General features: G+C 44.2%; 1 protein-coding gene across 1 annotated transcript; it reads left to right on the forward strand.

The window, feature by feature from the left end:
• Positions 1 to 8,980: 8,980 nt before the first annotated feature.
• LOC107302578 (cytochrome P450 2J5-like) lies at positions 8,981 to 19,681 on the forward strand. Its single transcript, XM_015831695.1, has 5 exons — positions 8,981 to 9,284; positions 13,548 to 13,710; positions 16,493 to 16,642; positions 17,945 to 18,105; positions 19,586 to 19,681. The coding sequence occupies exons 1-5, from the start codon at positions 9,114 to 9,116 to the stop codon at positions 19,679 to 19,681; spliced, it is 741 nt and encodes a 246-aa protein (XP_015687181.1). The 5' UTR covers positions 8,981 to 9,113.
• The last annotated feature ends 2,691 nt before the right edge of the window (positions 19,682 to 22,372 follow it).

Consider the following 22,372-nt stretch of genomic DNA (forward strand, 5'->3'; position numbering starts at 1 on the left):
TCTCCTGCTCGAACAGGGGGTTGGATTAGATGACCTCCAAGATCCCTTCCAACTCTGTGATTCTATGTGGTGCACTTGGCTAGCCTGGACCTTGCGGGCATTAGACCATAGACCAGACATGTCAAACACAAGGCTCGGGGGCCGGATGCGGCCCGTGACGTGGTTTCATGTGGCCCACAAAGCCATCCTGGAAACAGTGAGGGAATGGACCCCACTGCCTTGGCCCTGGCCCAGGCCAGCCGGGAGCCAATGTACAATTTTGTGGTGGCCATCTATGCTGAAACGCATTCAGTCTTAGCTCCACAAGGCCGTCTGGAAACAGCAAGGGACTGACCCCTGCCACGTTGGCCCCACCCTCTGGGTGCATGCTGGGGAGGTGTCGCCGTTTGTGAGGAATGAAGAAATGCACCATCGCTTGGAAGTGGCCAGCACATGGCCCTCGCCTACTCTTCCAGTGGACCATGCCTTGGCGCTTGCCCCGGTCCCACCCCCTTCTGCCAGAGACCCTCAGATCTGTCCCACTCCTGCCCAGGCCCCCACAGGCACCCTTGATGCGAACGATGAAGAGCTAGCCACGCCCACCCAGTAGGCCACACCCACTCCAGCCACGCCCACCCAGTAGGCTGTGCCCACCCTGGCCACTCTTACCCGGCCCACCGAGGGCAACCGTAATGCTGATGCGGCCCTCAATGAAATTGAGTTTGACACCTCTGCCATAGACCCACTTAACCTGGTACCTGAATTAGAATACAGAACTGTTGGAAGGAAAAGTCTTCATCGTGGTTCAGTCCAAGCTGGGGATAAACAACATGGCCACTGCAGTTTATCGAAGGTTGCAGTTTATTGAAGAAGAGAGCCAGAAGAAAGATGGCTCTGGCAGAAAAAAAGAGTGAACACATGTAGGGAGTGGGTTTTTATACCCTCTGGAGCCTTTTGTTTGTGGAGTTGTTCCTGTGGCATGAACTTTGACCTGAGTCTGAGTGTGCCTTTCTGGTATTCTGATGGTCATGGGTTAATCCTATTATGTCCAAAGGTCATATCCTGCTTCCCTGGGCTGGGGCTGATGACTCTTCGAGTTTGGATGGGGTATGTAGATTTTAGGTCTTTGTCTTCTTAATCTCCTAGCTCCCTGGATTTTCATCTGCATCTCTATAGTACAGAGCTGGTTTCTGCTTGGGGAAGGGAGACTTGGGGACTATTAAGAAAACTGGGCATGTTTTCCTGCCTCTTTAAGATCCTTTGAGGAAATATATTTTTCTGTCCTTTTTATATTTTCTTCTCTGGGGGGCTGACTTCCCACAGAACATAAAGGGATCTTGGAGATCTTCTAGTCCAATCCTGAATTAATTTATATTCTGAGCAGACAGAATATGTTTGACTAAAACCAGAGGAACAGAGTAACCAAGCGTAGCACGTTGTACAAATACACCTGCTAGTTGGATTCTTGGTGTTCTTCCTGCAGATATTTTGATATTTGGAGTCTAGATAGGATCACCAGTAGATCTGTAACTTTGGGACATTTGAGTTACAGGAACACTGCTTAGAAAATAAATAGAAATAAAACTTTCTTGCTGGCAAATACAGGTAGTTCTTGATTTATGACCACAATGGAATCCAAAATTTCTGTTGTTAAGCGAGACATTTGTTAAGCAAATTTTGTCCCACTTTACCACCTTTCTTGCCATAGGTGTTAAGGGAATCACTGCAGTTGTTCAGTTAGTAACACGGTTGCTAAGTGAACCTGGCTTCCCGCCTTGACTTTGCTTGTATTGAAAGAAAAATCTTCATTGGGGTCCAGTCCAAGCCGGGAATAAACAAAATGGAGACTACTGTAGAAAGAAGATTGTAGTTTATTAAAGAGCAGAGCCAGACAGGCTCTGGGAAAACTGACCACATGGAGCTGGGATTGGTGGGTTTTTATATCTCCTTGGGCTTTTGTGTTTGGAATTGTTCCTGTGGCATGAACGTTGACCTGAGATTCAGCGTGCTTTCCTGGTATTCTAATGGTGATGAGTTAATCCTATTATGTCCTAAAGGTCATGTCCTGCTTTCCTGGGGCTGGGGCTGATGGCTATGTTCTGTGTTGGATTTTGTGGGTGGCTCCAGTCTTTCTGAAAGGATTATCAAATCTGCATTTCTACAGACCTGGCCTCTGCTCGGGGCAGAGAAACTTGGGGATGGGTGGGTTTCTGCCTTTAAGACCCTTTGGGGAAATATAATATTCTGCCTTTTTAATATTCCCCAAAATATTTCCTTCTCTGGGAGGGGGTGCTGTCGTCCCACACTTGTCAGAAGGTTGCAAAAGGTGATCACATGACCCAGAGACACTAAAAGCCTTTAATCGTCTTTGTTGCTCTTCTTTGCAGTTTTTCCAAAGTCTCCACATCTTTTTTGTAATGTGGTGGCCAAAACTGGATGCCGTATTCCAGGTATGGCCTTCCTAAGGCTTTATGAAGCAGTACTAATACTTCACGTGATTTTGATTCTATACCTGCATTTATACAACCAAGGATTGTATTAGGTTTTATTGGCTGCCGCCGCACACTGCTGGCTCATATTTAATTGATCGTTTTTACTAGGACTCCAAAGTCTCTCTCACAGTTACTTCTTACCTGCTGGTGTCTGGAATATGATTGCCCTCAGGAAGCTGACCTTTATAACAAGGAGGGAGGGAGGGAGGAAGACAGACAGACCAGCATAGAGGTAATTTTAAGAACCAGTTTGATCAAGATTGAATGAATACAAAAAATAACCCAAATATAGCATCCAATAAAATCCAGTCTTCTGACTTTTTCCAATCAAATTTTTTTGAAAACCAAAGGCAGGGTTTTTTTAAAAAAACGAAACAAAACAAAATCAAGGGAGATAGAAGTGTGTTTGGCTGCCATGAATAAAATTATGGCCGAAGCCTGGCTGAGGAATTTTGAGAGTTGAGTCCCCATATCTTAAAGTTGCTGAAGTTGACACACCCTGCCTTAATTAATTTTTAAATGAAGTCCCCAGCTGCACCTGTTTAAAATTCAGATTCTCACCCTTCCCTGCTTACTCTCCCCTTTGCTGACAATGCAGTAATGGTCTCTCAGTCACAAATTGTTCTTAAGAGACCTTAAGATCGCTGATGATTATCTCCGGATTAACGATAAAACAAAGTACAAGATGCTACAGCCAAGAGATCTGCATAAAGTACTGGTAGTCCTTGCCAATTTCTGTTGGTAAGTGCAACAATTGTTAAGTGAATTTTATGCCCCATTTTATCACCTTTCTTGCCACAATTGTTAAATAGATCTCTGCCGTTGTTAAGTTAGCCACCCGGTTGTTAAGTGAATCCGGCTTCCCCATGGACTTTGCTTGACAGAAGGTCACAAAAGGGCATCACAGGACCCTGGGATGCTGCAACCGTCGTAAATACGAGTCAGTTGCCCAGAGTCTGAATTTTATTCAAGTGACCCTGGGGATGCTGCAAGGGTCCTAAGTATAAGAAACGGTCTTAAGTCGCTTTTCTCAGTGCCGTTGTCACTTTGAACGGTCACTAAATGAACGGTTATAGGTCGAGGACTACCTGTAACTGCAACTGCAGACTAACCCCATTGAAACAGATGACATTTTGGAAACGCTATAACGTTTTTCATACTTCGGGCAAGGCAGCTCAGATTGAACTCATGTGTTTAATAAAACTCATGTATCTAACAAAATGAAATTCAATGGTGAAAAAAGTAAGCTTCTACATTTAGGCAAGAAAAACCAAAATGTACAGATATAGTATAGGGGGTACCTTGCTCAATAGTAGTAACTGTGAGAGGGATCTCGGAGTCCTAGTGGACAATCACTTAAAAAGGAGCCAGCCGTGTGCTGCAGCTGCCAAAAAAGCCAACACAGTGCTGGGCTGCATTAACAGAGGGATAGAATCAAGATCACGTGAAGTATTAATACCACTTTACAATGCCTTGGTAAGGCCACACTTGGAATAAGGCATCTAGTTTTGGTCACCACGATGTAAAAAAGATGTTGAGACTCTAGAACAGTGGTGGCGAACCTATGGCACAGGTGCCAGAGGCAGCACTCAGAGCCCTCTCTGTGGGCACGCGCGCCCTCGCCCCAGTCCTAGCCCTTCAGCTGGGTTTTATAAAACCTTTTCGCTTTAGGCCTCCGTTGCCGTGTGCAAAAAAAAAAAAAGGTTCAATCAGTCAATTTCAATTTCTCGCAGGGAAAAAAAAGAACTTGCAAAGTTGGAATTGATTGTTTGAACTTTTTAGTCTCACCCAGTCTGCCGTTACCACTGCAGTCATGCACAGCCAATGGGCCACGCCCACCCGGCACTCGACGATGCATAAGTGAGTTTTGGGTTGCAGTTTCGGCACTCAGTCTCTAAAAGGTTCGCCATCACTGTACTACAGTATAGTATGTTTTCCATCGGGACAGTGATCACTTACTACTAGAAGATTTCTTTTCCTCCAACTCTTCTGGGTAAAGTCAATCTCTTCAAATGTGAGTTTATCCCTTAGCTGATAGATACTCTTCCTTAGTATGATTCTATCAATTTATAGAATCTTACCAATAAAGAGTATCAGTTGAGGGATGGTGTTCAATTTCTTGAATCATAAGCACTGTAACAGATCACCGGTGATCCTTATGAAATATTTGTCACCTTTCGGCAAATTATTACTTCAGGACTATTTATAGCAGGGGTCTTCCAACTTGGCCCTTTAATGACTTGTGGACTTCAGCTCCCAGAATTTCTCAGCCAGCGTGCCTGGCTGAGGAATTCTAGGAGTTGAAGTCCACAAGTCATAAAAGGGCCAAGTTGGAAGACCCCTGTCTTAGATCTAACAACCAAAATGGAGGCTGGCTGAGGAATTCTGGGAGTTGAAATCCACAAGTCATAAAAGGGCCAAGTTGGAAGACCCCTGATTTATAGTCTCAACAAATTCCATCCTACTAGAATTGAGACAATAATTCCAAATGCTCAGTTCAAGAAAGACCGTGTCTGAGCTAAAGTTATGATAATTTCATAATTTCATAATTCTCCTTCTGAGACAGAAAAAACAAAGCTATTCCTCAATTAATTGGGCAAGACTCTAAGAAGAAAATACGATAAGAACAATCTGTTCTGGCATCTTGTTTTTCTAGTGAACCTAACTCCAGTGCAATAATTTAATCTCCTTGGAATCCTGAATTAGGATTTTATGAGGTTGGTGGTTCGTTCTCCAAAATTGTGGGTTGGTTTCTGAACGTTTTGTTATCAGGGTAGGTAACATCTTCAGTGGAGTTTACGGGAGGTAAATGTTGGCGTTCTGCTGCTTATAAGGGCTTCATGTGGTCAGTCGGTCTTGGGATGGGTCAGCTGTGGGTGAGTCAAGTGATGGATCTTGTGATGGGTCAGCTGTGGGTGTGTCAAGTGAGGGGGTGTCAGAGTGTGCACAGTCTTATTGTGCTGAGCTAACCCAGGAGTAAACAGGAATGTCTTTCTCACGGACTGCAAATGCATATACACGCTCTCTCCCGGTTTCAGTTGGGCCTTAAATAGCTTTCTAGTCAGCGTTACTTTGCTGCTCGCAGTCTCTCTCACGTACACACTGCGCAAAGCTTCCCAGTACTCTTTAGCAGACTGGAGACCCCTCACATGTGTCAGCTGGCTATCCTCCAAACTCAGGATTATGCTGGACAATGCTTTCTCATTCTTTCTCCGATCCCCATCATCCAGGGCTGCAGGTGGATCAGTAACTATCATCCACAACTGCTCCCATCGCAGGTACATCTCCATTTTCAGACACCAAGAGAGGTAGTTTGTCTCATTCAGATGAGATACTATGAAACCTCCTCTCATTACGCTGACGGAGTCCATGTTGCTTACTACCACCACCACAAACCACTACAAACCACAAGCCTTAACTCCTCTGGCTCTGGGTCAAGCTTTCACTGGGTTTCTCCTCTCTCTGGGCCCATAACCTGTGAGAGTGTGCACAGTCTTATTGCACTGAGATAACCCAGGAGAAAAAACAGTATACAGTGGTTTGTATTAAAAGGTGATTTATTTTACACTATCTACAATATCATACACCAGGAACAATATACATACATGTGCTAATATAGCAGGATCCAACAAACCACAATTACAGCAGGAAACAGGAGAGAGGGAACACATCAGCAGAGCCTTCTCTTTTATACAAAGGCTCTTAAAGAGACACAAACCCTGCTGAGTCATTCTCATCATTACCTAACATCTTACATTACATAAGCTGGTTAGCTGTTAGATCAATACCTTGACAGGAGGCTTGCGTGGGATGGTTGAGGGTTGGTGCTGTCTCTGGTTGGCTGTGAGGTGGATTTGGACTCTGAGGGGGTTGTAAGCTGATTGTAGGTCAATGTGTCTGTGGATGGAATTGCTTGTGGGGTGCCAGGCTTTGACGAACTCACGAGCATGGTGGGTGGTAGTGTGGCCAATGATTTTAGTGTTGCTCCAATTGAACTGGTGCTGTTCGGTGTTGGTGTGGGTAGAGATTAAGGATTTGGGATCATGGCGTTTGACTGCCAGCCGGTGTTTGTAGATCTTGGTTTTTAATTGACGTGATGTTTGTCCCTCGTAGAATTGGTTGCAATCATTACAGCTGATTTTGTAGATTACATTGTTTCTTTCCTCCTTCTGTGTCTTGTCTTTGGTTCTGAATAATTCCTGGTGGAGTGTGGCTGTGGGTTTGTGGGATATTCCTATTCCTAGGGGTTGGAGAATTCTGACTGTCATGTCCAACACCCTTTTGTGTATGGTAGGTTTAGTTTTTGTGTGGTGGTTGGCTGTGTGTTTTGTTGTGGTTTGGGTGCTGTGTGTCGGAATATAAAGGTTTTGGATAGCCCAGGGGTCAGCAACATTAAACACTCAAAGAGCCACTTGGACCCATTTCCCAGAGAAAAGAAAACACTGGGAGCCACAAAACCTGCGTGTGCAAGGGGGGGGGAAGCTTGATTGAAGAGTTTAATTAAAAAGAAATAGAGGCTGCTGTGCAGAGAGAGAGAGAGAGAGAGAGAGAGAGAGCTGCTGCTTTCTGCTGCTTCCTGCTGAGATGAAGCAAAGGCAGGAGCCCCGTCCAATAAGCTTGTCAGCTTGTCTGAGAACAGCATGAGGCCACTCTCTTTTTTAGAGATAGAGAGAGAGAGAGAGAGAGAGAGGAAGCGCAAGTGCCTCTCTCTGTCTCTCTGCAAATGGCGGAGGAGGCTGGGAGCCGCAGGAGAAGGCTTAAAGAGCCACATGCGGCTCAGGAGCCGCAGGCTGCTGACCCGTGGGATAGCCATTGCAGAGAAAGACATTGTGATGACCCAGGGCCCCGAACAGAGGCAAAGCAATCAGCTGGCAAGAGCAATAGTCTTTTTAATCACTGCCAATGTTCACCCAAAAGCCCCCACATATGCTGGCACGAGTTCAAACAATACAGCCAGGGAAGCTTACACTGTTCTCAAGGCAAGACAGATAACAAGAAAACGTAAAGAGTCCTTTTAACTCTCAGCTTGCCTGTGAACTGCGAATTGCAAACTGCAAAAAGAGATCACAAATGTAGTTTGTGGTCGTGAATCAGGAAACAAACTGGTCCGGAATACAAAGTGTCCAGGTTACAAGAGCACAAATCAACACAATCTCAAGATCCCACGTTTGTTTCAAATGCCCCACCCCACACTGTCTCCTTAAATCCTAATCCCCAGGTATGCCTTGTGGAGTGGGGCGGGACGCTCTCCTCCTGAGCAAGTGAGCCTGCCTCCATTGTTCTCTCCTCCTCTCTGCTCTCCTTGCTCTAGGATCAGGTGGGGAGGGGCCTTGCTCCTCGCCTGAACTCTGTCTTCCCTGTTCCAAACCTGAAGGGCCCTGGCCTGCCTCAGCCTGCTCCTCCCTACAGTCCTCCGAAGCCACAGCCACCCCCTCCTGGGCTTCAACAGGGAACTCCATGTCTTCCTCGGAGTCAGGCTCGGACGGAGGCATGACAGACATCCAGCAGCCATTTCTCTTCTGCTTTTCTTAGTGTTGTGATGCTGCACTGTGTCCTGGCCCTTCTGAAGAGGGTCTGGACACAGCTCCTATTGTGTGCAGTGGGATGGTCCCTTGTGAAGCTGAGCATGTGGTCTGTGTGCGTAGGTCTGCAGTAGACACAGGTTTCCAGTTCCCCATTGTCCAGTCTCCTTATGTCGGTGCCAAGGAATGGGAGTCTGTTGTCTGTTTCCTCTTTGCATGTAAATTTGATCCCAGGGGATATGCTGTTAAGTGGGTGGTGTGTTTCTTCAATTTGGGAGCATTTGATGATGACAAAGGTGTCATCGACGTAGCGTGCCTAGAATTTTGGTTGGATGATGGGTGGAGCTATGGATTCGAGTCATTGCATGACTGCTTCTGTTATTAGGCCTGATATGGGTGATCCCATTGGGGTACCTTGTACTTGCTTGTACATTTTCCCATTGACTTTGAAGGATGTGTTGAGGCATAGATCCAGGAGTTTCGTGATGGTTTCTGTGGACATGGAGTATTCTGTAGTGGCATCATCCTAGTAGGTATGGTGGGTATAGCATCATCCTTGTGGGTAGGTGTTTAGTGAGTAGGTGGTGAATGGTTTGGGTTAGCCAGGTTGATGTCAATCGAGGGGAAGAGGGTGGTGATGTCAAAGGAGACCATAATTTCTTCCTTGTTGATCTTGGTATGTTGGATGCATTGGAGAAAGTGTTCTGGGGAGTTTATTGATTTGAGTCGTTGACCAGGTATTCGAGTTTCCTCTGCAGGGTTTTTGCTAGTTTGTATGTCGGTGTTCCAGGTAGAAAAACAGGATTCTATGCTTCTCTGGGTGGTAATTCTTTTAACTTCTCTCCCTTCAGCATATTGCCCCCAATAATCTGGGTCCTCATTTTACTGGAAGGATGGAAGGCTGAGTCAACCTTCAGCCGGTCAGGATCGAACTGCTGGCAGTTGGCAGAATTAGCCTGCAACGCTGCATTCTAACCACTGCGCCACCACAGCTCATATTTTACCAGTGCTTAATTTACCTTAACTACATCACATGACTGCTCAACATTAATCGGAGCTAAGTATTCCAGGCACCAGTTTTGCAACGGACGATAAGACTGGAGAGTGAGAAGGAAGGAGGATGTTGAAGCTACTGTTCCTTCTGATCCTTTGGATTCCACGCCAGATTCTTTCCTATGTGAAACAGATCTGGTCACGCAAACGCTACCCACCGGGGCCTTTCCCACTTCCTGTGGTCGGAAGTCTGTGGCGGCTGCTGGGGATTGGCTATACAGAGAGGACTTTCAGAAAGGTACACCTTTTGCATTATTTCATCCAGTTATTTCATCCAAGGGGAAGTTGCAAAGCAACTTGATGGTTTTATTTGTTCTTGTTTATGGTATTTAGAGGCCCATGAGAGACCTGTGGGAGAGGTTGCCCAAGAGAGAATGATTGAGAATTTCTATGGTTAAGGACGGACTTGAACTAGAATCTTTCTGTCCCTAATTAAGCACTTTATCAGCTACATTTGTCTTTGGAGCAATTTCAATTTATGCAATCACGTTCGGTCTATTAACTAGTGGTTGTGTACACACCACCTGCCTTAGCTTGTGTGCTTAATTAGCAGACAGGATTCAAACAATACGGCATAGTCAGAACCAAACACAACTGGACACTCTTTTTCCTTGAAGACGTTTCGCTTGTCATCCAAGAAGCTTCTTCAGTTCAGCTTCTTTTTTATGTGAATAGATCTATTAGGCTTTAATGAAAGTTGGGGAGGGTGTTTTGTGAATGTGTCCATAATTAAAGATAGTACAGAAATAATTTACTGCTGGGTTTTTGGGTTTGTTTTTTTTGTAATTGGATATATTTGATCTCCATCAGTCCAAGTTAAATCTCATCTCTCACAAAAAAGGGATTCCTTTGAGAATAGATAATTCGGCATATATCCCAAAATGTGGGTGCTTCTCAGCAAGATTTTCATGGTGCAGTCTCCCTGGCTCCTCCGTGGAATTTGACAAGGAAATATTTTCCATGTCTTTCGTATCAATCTTCAAAGGTTTCCCAGAGCATAATGTCCTATTGGTTCTAGGCTATTTTGCTTCTACTCTGAGTAATCGTAGAGAATGCTCTGAGGTTTAGGAGACTCTTTTGATCTCTGTAATTGGAGGTATGTTTTGTTTTTAATTAGAAAAAAATGACTCTAGGTTATTTTGCTTCTACTCTGGGTAATCGTAGAGAATGCTCTGAAGTTTTTGCAGTTGGAGGTATGTTTCTTTTGTAATTAGAACAAAAGACACAAAGACAGACAGACAGTGTGCATAGGATGAGGGCTAATGATCCGAGGAAGCTATGGGCACGTGTGCCGTCCCCCCAGTCCTAGCCCTTCAGCTGGGTTTTATGAAACCTTTTCGCTTTAGGCCTCCACCACCGTGTGCAAAAAAAAAAAAAAAAAAGGTTCAATCAGTCAGGCAATTTCAACCTCTCGCGGGGAAAAAAAAGAACTTGCAAAGTTGGAATTGATTGATTGAACTTTTTAGTCCCACCCAGTCTGCCGTTACCACCGCTGCCACACCCACCCTATGAGCTACGCCCACCCAATGGGCCACACCCACCCGGCACCCGACGACGCATAAGTGGGTTTAGGGTTGCAGTTTGGGCACTCGGTCTCTAAAAGGTTCGCCATCACTGCTATAGAAGCATTGGGTATGTTTCAAGACGTGGCAACAGATAACCAACATATGTAGAGGATTATGCCACCACTGTGTCTGCATATATTCAAAAGTGCATTGAGGATGTCTGTGTCTTTAAAAACATTGTTGTGGATGACATATGAGGTTCACAAGGTGTTGAAATCATGGAATGTGGCTTTTAAATCCAGAGCCAGACCTAATTCGAAAAATGCCATAAAAGGAGCAAAACAAGCCCATTGTTAGAAAATTCAGAACTTTTTTCAGGATTCAACAAACACCAGGCATATGTGGCAGGGCATCCAGATGGCTCCATTGTGTGGTAAAGGCGACACAGACTTTTTAAATGAGCTGAACACATTTTTTGGTAATAATAATAATAATAATAATAATAATAATAATAATAATAATAATAATAATAATAATAATAATAATAATAATAATAATAATAATAATAATAAAGTTGGAAGGGACCTTGGAGGTCATCTAGTCCAACCCCCTGCTCAGGCAGGAAACCCTATACCATTTTGGACAAATGGCTGTCCAGTCTCTTCTTAAAATCTTCCAGTGTTGGAGCATTCACCGCTTCTGGAGGCAGGTTGTTCCACTGGTTAATTGTTCTAACTGTCAGGAAGTTTCTCCTTAGTTCTAGGTTGCTTCTCTCTTTGGTTAGCTTCCACCCATTGCTCCTTGTCCTGCCTTCAGGCGCCTTGGAGAATAGCTTGACTCCCTCTTCTTTGTGGCAGCCCCTGAGATATTGGAACACTGCTATCATGTCCCCCCCCTCGTCCTTCTCTTTGTTAAACTAGACATACCCAATTCCAGCAACCGTTCCTTATATGTTTTAGCCTCCAGTCCCCTAATCACCTTTGTTGCTCTTCTCTGTACTCTTTCTAGAGTCTCAACATCTTTTTTACATNGTGGTGACCAAAACTGGATGCAGTATTCCAAGTGTGGCCTTACCAAGGCATTGTAAAGTGGTATTAATACTTCACGTGATCTTGATTCTATTCCTCTGTTAATGCAGCCTAGCACTGTGTTGGCTTTTTTGGCAGCTGCAGCACACGGCTGGGTCCTATTTAGCAGCCCTGTCTCCCATCTTAACAAGCAAGTGTTTAGCTTTGATGTTACCTTTGTCCGGTGGACATTGCAGAAAGTTAACATTTGGAAAGCAGCAGGCCCAGATAATATCACTGTGTGTATTCTTAGGGAATGTGCAGACGAGTTGGCTTGTGTTGTTACAGATATTTTCAATCTTTCACTGCAGCAGGCAGTGGTCCCATCGTGTTTTAAGGTGGCCATTATTTTGCCAGTGTCAAAAAAAGTCTATGATTATGGGTCTTAATGATTAGCTGTACGAATAGTTTCATAAATTGCTTTCAACATAAAGAGAATCTGTTCCTGATCTTCTTCCATGTTCTCTTAGTGGTGTGTTAAATTAAAAGCTTTACAATCAGAGAATGAAAATAATATCGTCACTGAGTATAAAACACAGCTGGGTTTCTCACAGATGGTATCTGCCAAGGTTGCAAAAGTCTTATCTACAGTCTGGACTTCAAGCCAAGTCTCTTTTAGACAATAAGAAGTTGTAATATCGTAAGGTGACCTACTTTTTTACAATGAAAAGGATGACACAAATAAATTGAAGAAAAAAATATCGTAAAAGCTGGCCTGGCCCATGGAAGGTCAACCACCCGCCGCGCCCCCGCCCGCAGCCGCCCCACCAGCACCGCTGCCCCGCCGTGTAGAGCGAGCCCTGCGGCTCCCAAAGCACCAGCTGTGCCAGCTCCGGCTCCGGGGGGCAGCCCGCTGTCGACACACCCCGCTTGCAGCCACTCCGCCAGCACCACCGCCCACCCTGCGCAGCCCTGTGTAGAGAGGGCCCTGCAGCTCCCACAGCACGGGGGGCAGCCGGCCGCTGCCGCCCCTCACACCCCCGCCCGCAGCACTCCTGCCGCCCCTGCCTCTTGCGCCCGCAGCCATTATTGCCCTAGCAGAGCTGAAGATCAAGAGAAACTTACTGCTCCAGTCTCCTCCAGGTATCTTCGGAACTAACTAGGAGATGGTGTAGTTGGGTAGCAGGGAGGGGTGCAAAGTTCCTGCCAATTCACCTTCGCTGCAGACAACTTGCATGTGCAAAGTTTACCGGCCGGGTGTCTTGGTGTGCTCAGCAGCAATTCCTATTGGCTTTCGAAAGCCAATAGGGGGAGTAGCACAGCTCATGCAAAAGTTGAAAAAAAAACCATCAAAAAAAGGTGCCGGAATGCCATTCTGAGCGTTCTATGAGAAAAAAAAGCCCTGCAGATTAGTCTTCAAATATCAAAAAGGAGGACATGTAGGAGGACACTTTTCGAGGGAGGACAGAACTTACAAAAGGAGGACTGTCCTCCATAAAGGAGGACGGTTGGTTACCTTAAATATCAGGTTTCGAAGAGGCAGAGGAACTAGAGATCAAATTGCCAACATACGCTGGATCATGGAGAAAGCTAGGGAGTGCCAGAAAAACATCTACTTCTGCTTCATTGACTATGCTAAAGCCTTTGATTGTGTGGATCACAACAAACTGTGGCAAGTTCTTAAAGAGATGGGAGTACCGTACCATCTTATTTGTCTCTTGAGAAACCTATATGCGGGTCAAGAAGCAACAGGGAGAACTGGACACGGAACCACTGATTGGTTCAAAATTGTCAGGAAATTTCTCCTTAATTCGAGGTTGGGCCTCTCTTTGATTAGTTGGATACAGGTTATCCTGATGAGTTCTGGACAAACATCATGTGAAAAGGGAAGGTAAAAGGCAAGAAATAGGAAACAAACTGAAGTTTCATATTCGTCTGCAATTAGGTGTATTAATAGAGAACATTGTTCTTCCCTGTTCCAAACTGCAGCTGGCAAAGCATTATGGGAACATCTATTCTTTTTGGGGAGGCAGTTTCCATTTGATTGTTTTCTCTGGATACCAAGCGGTGAAAGAAGCACTGATTGAGACTTCAGAAGTCTTTGTTGATCGCCCAGTGACACCTTTTATTTCAGACATCACCAAAACCAAGGGTAAGTCAAAATTGCAGGGAGTTACTCTGTTCTGTCTTGTTGCACTGTGGCACTGAAATCAACATGGACCACAGTAGTGTTGTCCTGGTGACGTCTGGAGAAGCATCTCGTGAAAAGAAACCCAAGTTTTCCTTAGCTTTCATATCTGCCAGTAAATATGAAGTACCTATTGCTCTGTATTTTTCAACCATATAGTGAGGATGTAGGCCAGTGGTTCTCAACCTGTGGGTCTGGACCCCATTTGGGGTCGATCGACCATTTCACGGGGGTCGCCAAGCAAGGCTGTCCGCCATTTTTTTTGTCCACCATTTTTTTTGTCCGCCATTTTTTTCCCCTTTTCTGGCGGGTGCCTTACCTCCCTTGGGCTGGGCCAGCTGGTGGTCGGCCTGCTCCGTCTCTGCTGCTTGCCAGCTATGCCTCGGCCGGCGCAGGGAGCGGAACCACGCATGCGCGGCGCTCCCGGGCAGGGAAAGTCCTCGACTTACGACCGGTTGGGTAGTCCTTGACTTACGACCGGTTTAGTCCTCGACTTACGATCGGTTTAGTCCTCGACATACGACCGGTTTAGTCCTCGACTTACGACCGGTTGGGGTCGCGGCATTAAAAAGGTTGAGAACCACTGATGTAGGCAGTCACACCTGGTTGGTAAAAAAAATCAAGAATGTGGTGGAGTGTAGTCTACACATAGCCAATTTGCTGCAGCCAATTCACCACGGCCAACACACCACAGCGAACCCGCCACGGCCAACTTGCCACAGCCAACTCACCACGCCCAACTCGCCACGGCCAACTCACCACGGCCAACACACCACGGCCAACTCACTACGGACAACACACCACGGCCAATTCACCACGGCCAACTCACTACAGCCAACTCACTGCTGGACCACTCACCATAGCCAACTCGCCGTGGGACAACTCACTACGGGATAATTTAACAATTCTATTTAATTATTTAAAATAAATTAAAAAATATTTTTATTTTTGCCATTCACATTCCATTCTGTCCCTCCTTTTGCATCCTTTCTTTAATGATTCTATCCCACCATTTCTTTGATATTAGTGTAACTCTTGTCCCCCAGTGAGTTGTCCTGTGACGAAGTGGCACGACGAGTTGTCCTACAGCGAGTTGGCTGTGGCAAGATGGCTGTGGCAACTTGGCCATTGTGAGTTGACTGTGGCGAATTGTCACAGGCCCAGTCTGGAATCCCAGGAGGGAGGGGTCCAGAGGACCAAGAGACAGCAAAGTTTAGATAGTTTGGTAGAAAGAGGGTCGAGATATCTCCTCCTTAAAAGTTCTCCGTGTCTGTCTTTAATTATGCAAGTAGTTTGGCAAAATGTCTGTCTATAGATGAGGAACAACAAAGAAAACTGCTTAGAAGCAATTCTTGGTTTTGGGAGATTGGGAAATTGCAATTTACTCTCATGAGGGAGAGGATGGAGTGGATTCCATGAGGAACGAGATCANCACGGCCAACTAACCACGGCCAACTAACCACAGCCAACTCACCACAGCCAACTCACCACGGCCAACTCACTACGGACAACACACCACGGCCAACACACCACGGCCAACTCACCACGGCCAACTTACCACGGCCAACTCACTACGGACAACACACCACGGACAACACACCACGGACAACTCACCATGGCCAATTCACCACGGCCAACACACCATGGCCAACTCACTACAGCCAACTCATTGCTGGACCACTCACCACAGCCAGCTTGCCGTGGGAGAACTCACTATGGGACAATTTAACAATTCTATTTAATTATTTAAAATAAATAAAAAATATTTTAATTTTTGCCATTCACATTTCATTCTGTCCCTCCTTTTGCATCCTTTCTTTAATGATTCTATCCCACCATTTCTTTGATATTAGTATAACTCTTGTCCCCCAGTGAGTTGTCCTGTGGCGAAGTGGCACGACGAGTTGTCCCACAGCGAGTTGGCTGTGGCAAATGGCCGTGGCAACTTGGCCATTGTGAGTTGGCCATGATGAGTTGACTGTGGCGAATTGTCACAGGCCCAGTCTGGAATCCCAGGAGGGAGGGGTCCAGAGGACCAAGAGACAGCAAAGTTTAGATAGTTTGGTAGAAAGAGGGTCGAGATATCTCCTCCTTAAAAGTTCTCGGTGTCTGTCTTTAATTATGCAAGTAGTTTGGCAAAATGTCTGTCTATAGATGAGGAACAACAAAGAAAACTGCTTAGAAGCAATTCTTGGTTTTGGGAGATTGGGAAATAGCAATTTACTCTCATGAGGGAGAGGATGGAGTGGATTCCATGAGGGACGAGATCAGTAAATGAACCCTTTTTCATAGACAAATCAAGGTAGAACAGGTCTCATTTGAAAATGATGGAGGAAATATGCGTAGGCTTAAACATAGCCATCTGACTGCATTCATAAGAATATTTTTGAAAGATTTCTCTCCGATATTTATGTGAGGTATAGGGAGCCTTGAACGTAGAGAAAGTAGGTGGGACTTCAATAGCGCATTTGCGAGGTTAAAAGTGTCCACAGATCTCTCATGCAGGGAAGGTGAAATTCTGTAATATCACTTCCCTCGGTATCAGTCAAAGCTTTCCATGTGATTAGAGCTCCATGTTTTCTGTAAGGATTGTTGGTTGTCCACATTTTCTAAGACATAGATTACTATTCAGTATCAAAGCTGGGTGGAAAGTGATGGATTTTTCAGTGCAGCAGCATAAATTGCATGTGTGGTTTGGGGTTTTTTTTGTGAACAATGCCTTTTTGGTGTTCCTTGATGGCTTTAGGTATTATTTTTTCAAACGGTCACACCTGGAAACAACAAAGACGGTTTGGTGTTGTTACCATGAGGAAGTTGGGACTGGGGAAAAGTGGCATGGAATCCCAAATCCAAGAGGAAGCCCAACAGCTTGTGGAATTCTTTGCAGATAAAAAGGGTATGTGATATGATGATGATGATGATGATGATGATGATGATGATGATGATGATGATGATGATGATGATGATGATGATGATGTTGGCTTGAGTATAACTGTACTAGAGCCATTAACACCAGACAGGTCACCAGAAGGCAAACATCACAAAATTGTGTCTCGCTTATTTTAGCCACGTCACACAGGGGAAATTACTCTTCATATTGAGATAGAATTATTAAGGATTGGCTCTGACTATACAACCAGCAGGAAATCTGTCTGGTAACGGGAGCCTCTATCCCACACTGTTCTATTTTATCAAAAAGGAGACTTTAGACTTCAAACATCTTATTGAAGTCTAACTACAGAACATGTTCTTATGTGTAATAAGCCTAATAATGTGTCTAACAATCTACGTTCAGAGCATGATCTGGTAATCTGGGTCTCCTCCTGGAGTCACGACTTCTGCTCAAGAACAGATGGTGGTTGAGGCTAGGAGCTAAGCAACTAAGATGCTTAAGGGCCTGGAAACTAAAACATATGAAGAACGGTTGCAGAAATTGGGTATGGCCAGCCTAGAGAAAAGAAGGACTAGGGGGGACATGATAGCAGTATTTCAGTATTTGAGGGGCTGCCACAAAGAAGAGGGAGTCAAGCTATTTTTCAAAGTACTAGAAGGCAAGACGGAAACTAATCAAGGAGAGAAGCAACCTGGAATTAAGGAGAAACTTCCTAAGAGTGAGAACATTTAACCAGTGGAACAGTTTGCCTCCAGAAGTTGTGGATGCTTCATCACTGGAGGTTTTTAAAAAGAGACTGAACAGACATTTGTCTGAAATGCTATAGGGCAGGGGTAGGCAACCTAGGCTCTTTTATGACTCGTGGACTTCAACTCCCAGAATTCCTGAGCCAGCCAAGCTGAGGGGAAAGGGAGAGGTTTCCAAACTGAACCATGCTGGCTCAGGAATTCTGGGAGTTGAAGTCCATGAGTCATAAAAGAACCAAGGTTGCCTACCCCTGGTATAGAGTCTCCTGCTTTAGCAGGGGGTTGGACTAGAAGACCTTCAAGGTCCCTTCCAGCTTATTCTGATTGACTTTCCAGCGAGGAAGAAATCTGGGGTGGAATCAAGAATATTGAAATTTTTTTGGCATAAGATGTTGGTTATGCTATAGCCTGTGAATTTCACATTCTCAACAGAAAGTCAGTTTATCAAAAATAAATAAGGACTCCCAACCTTTCCTCTTCTAATAAGGTCTGCCGGACACCTCAATTTTGGTATAATCAGGAGAAGGAGAATTCATGTGACTATTAATTTTGTTTTCAGGGCAGCCGTTTGACCCCTCCCTTCCCATCATGAAATCGGTCTGCAATGTCATCTGTGCTCAAGCTTTTGGACATCGCTTTTCTGTTGAGGACAAAGACTTTGTGAAGCTGATGGAAGCCAGTTTTAATGTCTTAAATTTTTTAACCACCTTCTGTTACGCAGTAAGTAGCAGTATTCTTGCTTTACGGTCTGCTTCAGTTGCTCCCCTCTGAGAGGAGGTTTCGAAGTATTTCTAGCAGGACTCCCCGATTCTCTAATAGCTTTGTTCCCTAGGCCATCTGTCTGGTAAACTCGCAAGATTCGTTTTTCTTGCACATGTATACATAACCTGAATTAGACTGTTGTTTCTCTGTGTCATATGATATATGTGAGTATAGGAATAATTCTGTATTTATTTATTTATTTTTGTCATATTTATGTGGTGACCCTTTGAGAGCTGTATGCCATGAAATTTCATTTTAATGTATACCGATTAGTGTACATTCAAAGTAACAATAAAGTTATTCTATTCTATTCTATTCTATTCTATTCTATTCTATTCTATTCTATTCTATTCTATTCTACTCTACTCTACCCTACCCTACCCTACGCCACGCCACGCCACGCCACGCCACTCCATTCTCTTCTCTTCTCTTCTCTTCTCTTCTCTTCTCTTCTCTTCTTTCTTCTTCTCTTCTCCTATACCCTACCCTACGCTATCCTATCCCATCCCATCTCATTCTATTCTACCCTACCCTACCCTACCCTACCCTACCCTACACTACACTACCATACCCTACCCTACCCTATCCCATCCCATTCCATTCTCTCTTCTCTTCTCTTCTCTTCTCTTCTCTTCTCTTCTCTTCTCTTCTCTTCTCTTCTCTTCTCTTCTTTCTCTTCTCTTCTCCTATACCCTACCCTACCCTATGCTACCCTCTCCTCTCCTCTCCTATTCCATTCCATTCTCTCTTCTCTTCTCTTCTCTTCTCTCTTCTCTTCTACCCTACGCTACACTATGCTACGCTACTCTCTCCTCTCCTATTCCATTCCATTTGCTCTTCTCTTCTCTTCTCTCTTCTACCCTACGCTACGCTACCACACCCTATTCTATCCCATTCCATTCTCTTCTCTTCTCCTATACCCTACCCTACCCTACGCTACCCTCTCCTCTCCTCTCCCATTCTCTCTTCTCTTCTCTTCTCTTCTCTTCTCTTCTCTTCTCTTCTCTCCTCTCTTCTATCCTACGCTACGCTACGCTACGCTACCCTACCCTACCCTACCCTACCCTATCCTATCCTATTCTACTTATTCTCCTTCTCACCTGAGTTAATTTGGGATTTTACAGAACACTAGCTCTATGGTCATTAACAGGAGTTCTTATTTAATCAGATAACGACCGTGTTACTAATTTAACAACTGCAGTGATTCATTTAGCAAATGTAGCAAGAAAAGTCGTAAAATGGGACAAAACTCACTTAAGAAACTTCTTGCTTAGCAACATAAATTCTGGGCTTAATTGGGGTCGTAAGGCAAGGTCTACATGTAGATTACCTATCTAGATTATCTATTTCTGTCTACTTTATCTTGAATCTTAATTTTGCAATTTATAGTCCAAAATTTTAACTGCACTCATTCTCCCCCTCCTTTCCCTTTTGGTAGCTCTATGAAGGTTTCCCACATATAATGAAACATCTGCCAGGCCCTCACCAGACTATCTCACCTTCTGTAGNGAGGGTCGAGATATCTCCTCCTTAAAAGTTCTCCGTGTCTGTCTTTAATTATGCAAGTAGTTTGGCAAAATGTCTGTCTATAGATGAGGAACAACAAAGAAAACTGCTTAGAAGCAATTCTTGGTTTTGGGAGATTGGGAAATTGCAATTTACTCTCATGAGGGAGAGGATGGAGTGGATTCCATGAGGAACGAGATCAATAAATGAACCCTTTTTCATAGACAAATCAAGGTAGAACAGGTCTCATTTGAAAATGATGGAGGAAATATGCGTAGGCTTAAACATAGCCATCTGACTGCATTCATAAGAATATTTTTGAAAGATTTCTCTCCGATATTTATGTGAGGTATAGGGAGCCTTGAACATAGAGAAAGTAGATGGGACTTCAATAGCGCATTTGAGAGGTTAAAAGTGTCCACAGAACTTTCATGCAGAGAAGGTGAAATTCTGTAATATCACTTCCCTCGGTATCAGTCAAAGCTTTCCATGTGATTAGAGCTCCATGTTTTCCATAAGGATTGTTGGTTGTCCACATTTTCTAAGACATAGATTACTATTCAGTATCAAAGCTGGGTGGAAAGTGATGGATTTTTCAGTGCAGCAGCATAAATTGCATGTGTGGTTTGGGGTTTTTTTGTGAACAATGCCTTTTTGGTGTTCCTTGATGGCTTTAGGTATTATTTTTTCAAACGGTCACACCTGGAAACAACAAAGACGGTTTGGTGTTGTTACCATGAGGAAGTTGGGACTGGGGAAAAGTGGCATGGAATCCCAAATCCAAGAGGAAGCCCAACAGCTTGTGGAATTCTTTGCAGATAAAAAGGGTATGTGATATGATGATGATGATGATGATGATGATGATGTTGGCTTGAGTATAACTGTACTGGAGCCATTAACACCAGACAGGTCACCAGAAGGCAAACATCACAAAATTGTGTCTCGCTTATTTTAGCCACGTCACACAGGGGAAATTACTCTTCATATTGAGATAGAATTATTAAGGATTGTCTCTGACTATACAACCAGCAGGAAATCTGTCTGGTAACGGGAGCCTCTATCCCACACTGTTCTATTTTATCAAAAAGGAGACTTTAGACTTCAAACATCTTATTGAAGTCTAACTACAGAACATGTTCTTATGTGTAATAAGCCTAATAATGTGTCTAACAATCTACGTTCAGAGCATGATCTGGTAATCTGGGTCTCCTCCTGGAGTCACGACTTCTGCTCAAGAACAGATGGTGGTTGAGGCTAGGAGCTAAGCAACTAAGATGCTTAAGGGCCTGGAAACTAAAACATATGAAGAACGGTTGCAGAAATTGGGTACGGCCAGCCTAGAGAAAAGAAGGACTAGGGGGGACATGATAGCAGTATTTCAGTATTTGAGGGGCTGCCACAAAGAAGAGGGAGTCAAGCTATTTTTCAAAGCACTAGAAGGCAAGACGGAAACTAATCAAGGAGAGAAGCAACCTGGAATTAAGGAGAAACTTCCTAAGAGTGAGAACATTTAACCAGTGGAACAGTTTGCCTCCAGAAGTTGTGGATGCTTCATCACTGGAGGTTTTTAAAAAGAGACTGAACAGACATTTGTCTGAAATGGTATAGGGCAGGGGTAGGCAACCTAGGCTCTTTTATGACTCGTGGACTTCAACTCCCAGAATTCCTGAGCCAGCCAAGCTGAGGGGAAAGGGAGAGGTTTCCAAACTGAACCATGCTAGCTCAGGAATTCTGGGAGTTGAAGTCCATGAGTCATAAAAGAACCAAGGTTGCCTACCCCTGGTATAGAGTCTCCTGCTTTAGCAGGGTGTTGGACTAGAAGATCTTCAAGGTCCCTTCCAGCTTATTCTGATTGACTTTCCAGCGAGGAAGAAATTTGGGGTGGAATCAAGAATATTGAAATTTTTTTGGCATAAGATGTTGGTTATGCTATAGCCTGTGAATTTCACATTCTCAACAGAAAGTCAGTTTATCAAAAATAAATAAGGACTCCCAACCTTTCCTCTTCTAATAAGGTCTGCCGGACACCTCAATTTTGGTATAATCAGGAGAAGGAGAATTCATGTCACTATTAATTTTGTTTTCAGGGCAGCCGTTTGACCCCTCCCTTCCCATCATGAAATCGGTCTGCAATGTCATCTGTGCTCAAGCTTTTGGACATCGCTTTTCTGTTGAGGACAAAGACTTTGTGAAGCTGATGGAAGCCAGTTTTAATGTCTTAAATTTTTTAACCACCTTCTGTTACGCAGTAAGTAGCAGTATTCTTGCTTTACGGTCTGCTTCAGTTGCTCCCCTCTGAGAGGAGGTTTCGAAGTATTTCTAGCAGGACTCCCCGATTCTCTAATAGCTTTGTTCCCTAGGCCATCTGTCTGGTAAACTCGCAAGATTCGTTTTTCTTGCACAGGTATACATAACCTGAATTAGAGTGTTGTTTCTCTGTGTCATATGATATATGTGAGTATAGGAATAATTCTGTATTTATTTATTTATTTATTTTTCTCATATTTATGTGGTGACCCTTTGAGAGCTGTATGCCATGAAATTTCATTTTAATGTATACCGATTAGTGTACATTCAAAGTAACAATAAAGTTATTCTATTCTATTCTATTCTATTCTACTCTACTCTACTCTACTCTACTCTACTCTACTCTACTCTACTCTACCCTACCCTACCCTACCCTACGCCATGCCACGCCACGCCACGCCACTCCATTCTC

Source organism: Protobothrops mucrosquamatus, unplaced genomic scaffold, assembly GCF_001527695.2.
Source record: "Protobothrops mucrosquamatus isolate PMUCROS unplaced genomic scaffold, P.Mucros_1.0 scaffold_276, whole genome shotgun sequence".
Classification (NCBI taxonomy): domain Eukaryota; kingdom Metazoa; phylum Chordata; class Lepidosauria; order Squamata; family Viperidae; genus Protobothrops; species Protobothrops mucrosquamatus.